Below are 4,084 nucleotides of genomic sequence, written 5' to 3'. Positions count from 1 at the left end.
TTTACGTTTATTACGTTTAAGATTTTTATTGCAACTATACTGTGAACTACATTATAAATCAACTTGCAGGTAGCAATATAAGCAATATAATTCTAGCCCATTTTTTAGTACATGATAGTGCACTTTGAAGTATACTACTATTTTGAATAGCTTTCATGCTGCAAGTATACTTGTAAGTTATTGTCTCCCAAAAGAAAAAATCAACTCTGAACAGCCTAAACGAGTCGTCAGTAATTCGAATCCCACTTCTGTGATGGCTACACGTCACGAGGTAACACATTTGCATAATGCTATGTTCTATGTTGCCGGCTACGAACAACTTGACCCGCCAATAAACACGTCATTTTACTGACGGCTGCTTCTCTAATCTGGGGGAGTTCAACGCAGGATTCACACAAAGCTTGCTCTTGAAAGATGCCTCAGTACCCAGTTTATTTGGACCAGCTGGTTCCACTAAATCACAACTTGTAAGTATGATAAATAATAGATGTTGATATTCTCTATCGAGCAAGTCTATCACAACAGACCGGGACATCTGACCAATCAGAACAGAGCAGGCTCACAGAAAGGAGGGTTTTAGAGAGACTGAATCTGAGAACTGCTTCGAACGAATCGTTAGAGAATCGCTGGAAAATGATAAGTGATATTAAATGCATATTTTAAGAAAACGAAAGCGTTTTTTTTTTTTAAGCGTAGCAGATCTATTCTGCCAAGACCAAACACATTAACATTGTCACGTATACTACCATGCTAAACCCTTAGAGAGTTGTCATGACAGAACTGAGAATCTCCTGAGCAATGAAAGTTCAACTTCTGAGCAATTACATTTTTAAAAAATAAAAACAAAATAGCTTATACAATACTTGTTTATAGCATAATTGTTATATAACATTAAGACTGTAAAATGTTTTTGATTACACCTTAGCAACCACACAGGAACTTCCTGGCCACCACCTACAACACCCAACTAAACTCATGAGAAAATATTTGTTTTGTATGAAAACTTAAGAGTTTTTCGAAAAATAACTCCTTAAACCTAACTCTTAGTGAGACTTAAACAGATCGTATGAAAATGTGCACATGAGATCTTGAGAATTCATCACCAATTTGCCAAAACAGCCTGGAGGTGACAATATTAGGAACCTTAAAAATAGCATAATAGGGGCACTTTAAATTCATAAAATGTACTTGAAACATAATTATTTGGCAACACTTTACAATAAGGTCAGATTATACATTAAGTGACACTGACTAACAATGAGCAATACATTTGTTACAGTATTTATAAATCTTTGTTAGTTAATTAATATACAACTGTTTGTTCCCATACGGCAAAAAATGTAGTCTTTGTGACCAACATATATTTTAAATATATTTTAAATATATGTTGTAAACAGTGAAGCTCAATGAAATATATTTTTGAAAATTAAGACTGTAAAATGTTTTTGATTACACCTTAGCAACCACACAGGAACTTCCTGGCCACCACCTACAACACCCAACTAAACTCATGAGAAAATATTTGTTTTGTATGAAAACTTAAGAGTTTTTCGAAAAATAACTCCTTAAACCTAACTCTTAGTGAGACTTAAACAGATCGTATGAAAATGTGCACATGAGATCTTGAGAATTCATCACCAATTTGCCAAAACAGCCTGGAGGTGAAAAAGTAAAATACAAGAAAGTCTGTAATAGTCCAGGTGATATGTACAAAATTTCAGGTGATATGTTCACTTTTTCATAAAAGCATGAAATTGGTACACTTGTACAGTTTGGGGCCCTGAACATTTTCAGAAATAGAGCCATCGCAAAAACACCTCAAGGTTGCCATGGCAGCCATTTTACATTCCGCCATTACCAAATTATGTGTTTTGTGTCATATCTTCTGAATCAAACATGGCAACACAGAAAAGGTGATGTCTACCCATATATTTTGATGGTCAGTTATTAAAACGATACCATATGCAACAACATAAACTGTTTAGGGGAATAGTTAATGGTGAAATCAGTGATGTGAGAAGGAAATCACAGTATCTAAGTAGCACAGTATCACAGCATCTACAATAGTCCATATTATGGCTAATTATTTTCTCTTTCTTTGATAATTGACTAATACAATATTGTTTTCAAGAACAGAATCATATATTTCAGAGATATATAAAAAAAATCCTCTCAGGTAAGTATATCTTTACTTATCTCTCAGGCAGAGTCAGGTAGGTGGTAGCGCGTACGTTTTTCTGTTTCTGCTTCTGTTGGTTAGATATTTTTTGCTGTTAAGAAGGGTTATTTCATTTTCTATTTCTATTTTTCTTCATTCTTTATAATTTGTATTTTGATTGCATATATTTGTAATTAGAATAAAAGCCGTCGGCTATGAAGAAGCTTTTGATATTTGTATTGCTTGTTTACTGCACTTAAGTGGCGAACTGGCCCGCAGTAGTTTCGATTTAAGCCATTCGCATGCTATAGGTTTTTGGTGTGTTAATTGTCAAGGCGATTTGAGCCATTCACATGCTATAGGCTTTTGTTGTGCTAATTGTCAAGGTGTCCACAGCTGTATTCACTCAAGAGTTGATAAGCTATGCATTTATGTGTTATCTGTGCACTGATGTGGAATATCTGTGACTCTACCTTTGCGACCCCACCGAGCAAGGACACCGACAAGGCACTTAAGTATCTTTATTTTCCTTTCTGCACACACTCTCCTTACACCTTCTTTTTCCCACATCTATCATGTTTTTTTTGAATACATTCCTGTTTTTATTTATCAACAATGCTCTATCATAGACAGCAATGCAATCTTGCTAACCTTCATCCTATCTACACCTCTTCTACTGCACCCATCTCTTTTTCCTGTGGGTCTCTGGAATTGTCAGCCAGCTGTCAACAATGACTTCATTTCAGCCATTGCTTCTCAGTCTTCTCTTAGTATCTCAGGCTTTAATGGGACCTGGATTCGTCCAGAAGGCTCAGCAACCCCTGCTGCTAACATCAGACCAAACTCAGGGCAGCAAAGATAGAATGGCACAAATCAAAAGATCCATCTGACCTGAGTATATATCAGTCTTTGTTTTCATCTTTCTCTGTTAAAGCCCATGCTGCCAAATCTTTGTATTTCCACAACAAGATGAACAGCGCTTCAGACAAATATAATCTCTTCAAAACATAAAATTCCCTCCTCTGTCCCCCTCCACCACCTCTTTAACAGCTGATGATTGTGCTGCATTCTTCACAGACAAAACTAAAACCATCAGCAGTCTGTTCTCAGCTCCACACACACAGTAACTCAAACCAACCACATCCACTGCTAAAACTCTCCTCTCCTCCTTCTGTCCCCTCACTGAGGCAGAAGTATCTAAATTTCTCCTTGCCAGCCGTCCTACATCAAGCCATCTAGACCCAATCCCCTCACACCTTCTTCAAGCTATCTCTTCTACAATTCTACCAGCACTCACACATATCATCAACGCATCTCTTTTCACAGGCATTTTGCCCACCGCATTCAAGTAGGCTCGGGTAACCCTACTGCTCAAAAAAACTGCATTAAACACTTCACTTGTAGATTGCTACAAACCTGTCTCTCTTCTTCCATTCTTATCGAAAACACTTGAATGAGTTGTTTTCAACCAGGTATCATTATTTATTTAACAGCATAACCAGCTGGACATTAACTACTGAGGTTTCAGAAGCAGCCATTCAACTGAGACTGTGTTGATTGCGAAAGCTGATTCCAGATCATGTGTTCTCATTCCGCTGGATCTATCTGCCGCTTTTGACACTGTAAATCATCAGATCCTCCTGTACACCCCCTCTTCACTGGGCATCACAAGAACTGCATTTCATTGATTTGAATCCTATCTCACAGGTAGGTCTTTCAGGGTGGCCTGGGGAGGGGAGGTATTCAAAGCAAATCAACTGGTCATTGGGGCTCCTCAGGGATCAGTTCTTGGACCCCTCCTCTTCTCCATATACACTACATCACTGGATCCCATCATACAGGCACATGGGTTCTCCTACCATTGCTATGCATAATTACAGATTATAATGATTTATACTGTCTTTTTACGCGTTGCATCACGCCGCG

The 4,084-nt window shown here is 37.6% G+C and overlaps 1 protein-coding gene across 1 annotated transcript in view; it reads right to left on the bottom strand.

The window, feature by feature from the left end:
* The window catches only part of LOC107731655 (serotransferrin-like), an 11,130-nt gene extending 7,538 nt beyond the window's left edge, over positions 1-3,592 (bottom strand). The window contains exon 1 of the mRNA XM_016542802.1: positions 3,575-3,592. Coding sequence (XP_016398288.1) covers positions 3,575-3,592 — 18 coding nt within the window. The remainder of the gene's footprint in view (positions 1-3,574) is intronic.
* Positions 3,593-4,084: the final 492 nt, after the last annotated feature.

This window comes from Sinocyclocheilus rhinocerous, unplaced genomic scaffold (assembly GCF_001515625.1).
Source record: "Sinocyclocheilus rhinocerous isolate Xijiao unplaced genomic scaffold, SAMN03320098_v1.1 scaffold4777, whole genome shotgun sequence".
In the NCBI taxonomy this organism is placed as follows: Eukaryota; Metazoa; Chordata; class Actinopteri; order Cypriniformes; family Cyprinidae; genus Sinocyclocheilus; species Sinocyclocheilus rhinocerous.
Note: the sequence above shows the minus strand (reverse complement) of the source record. Positions and strands in the feature narration are given on the sequence as shown.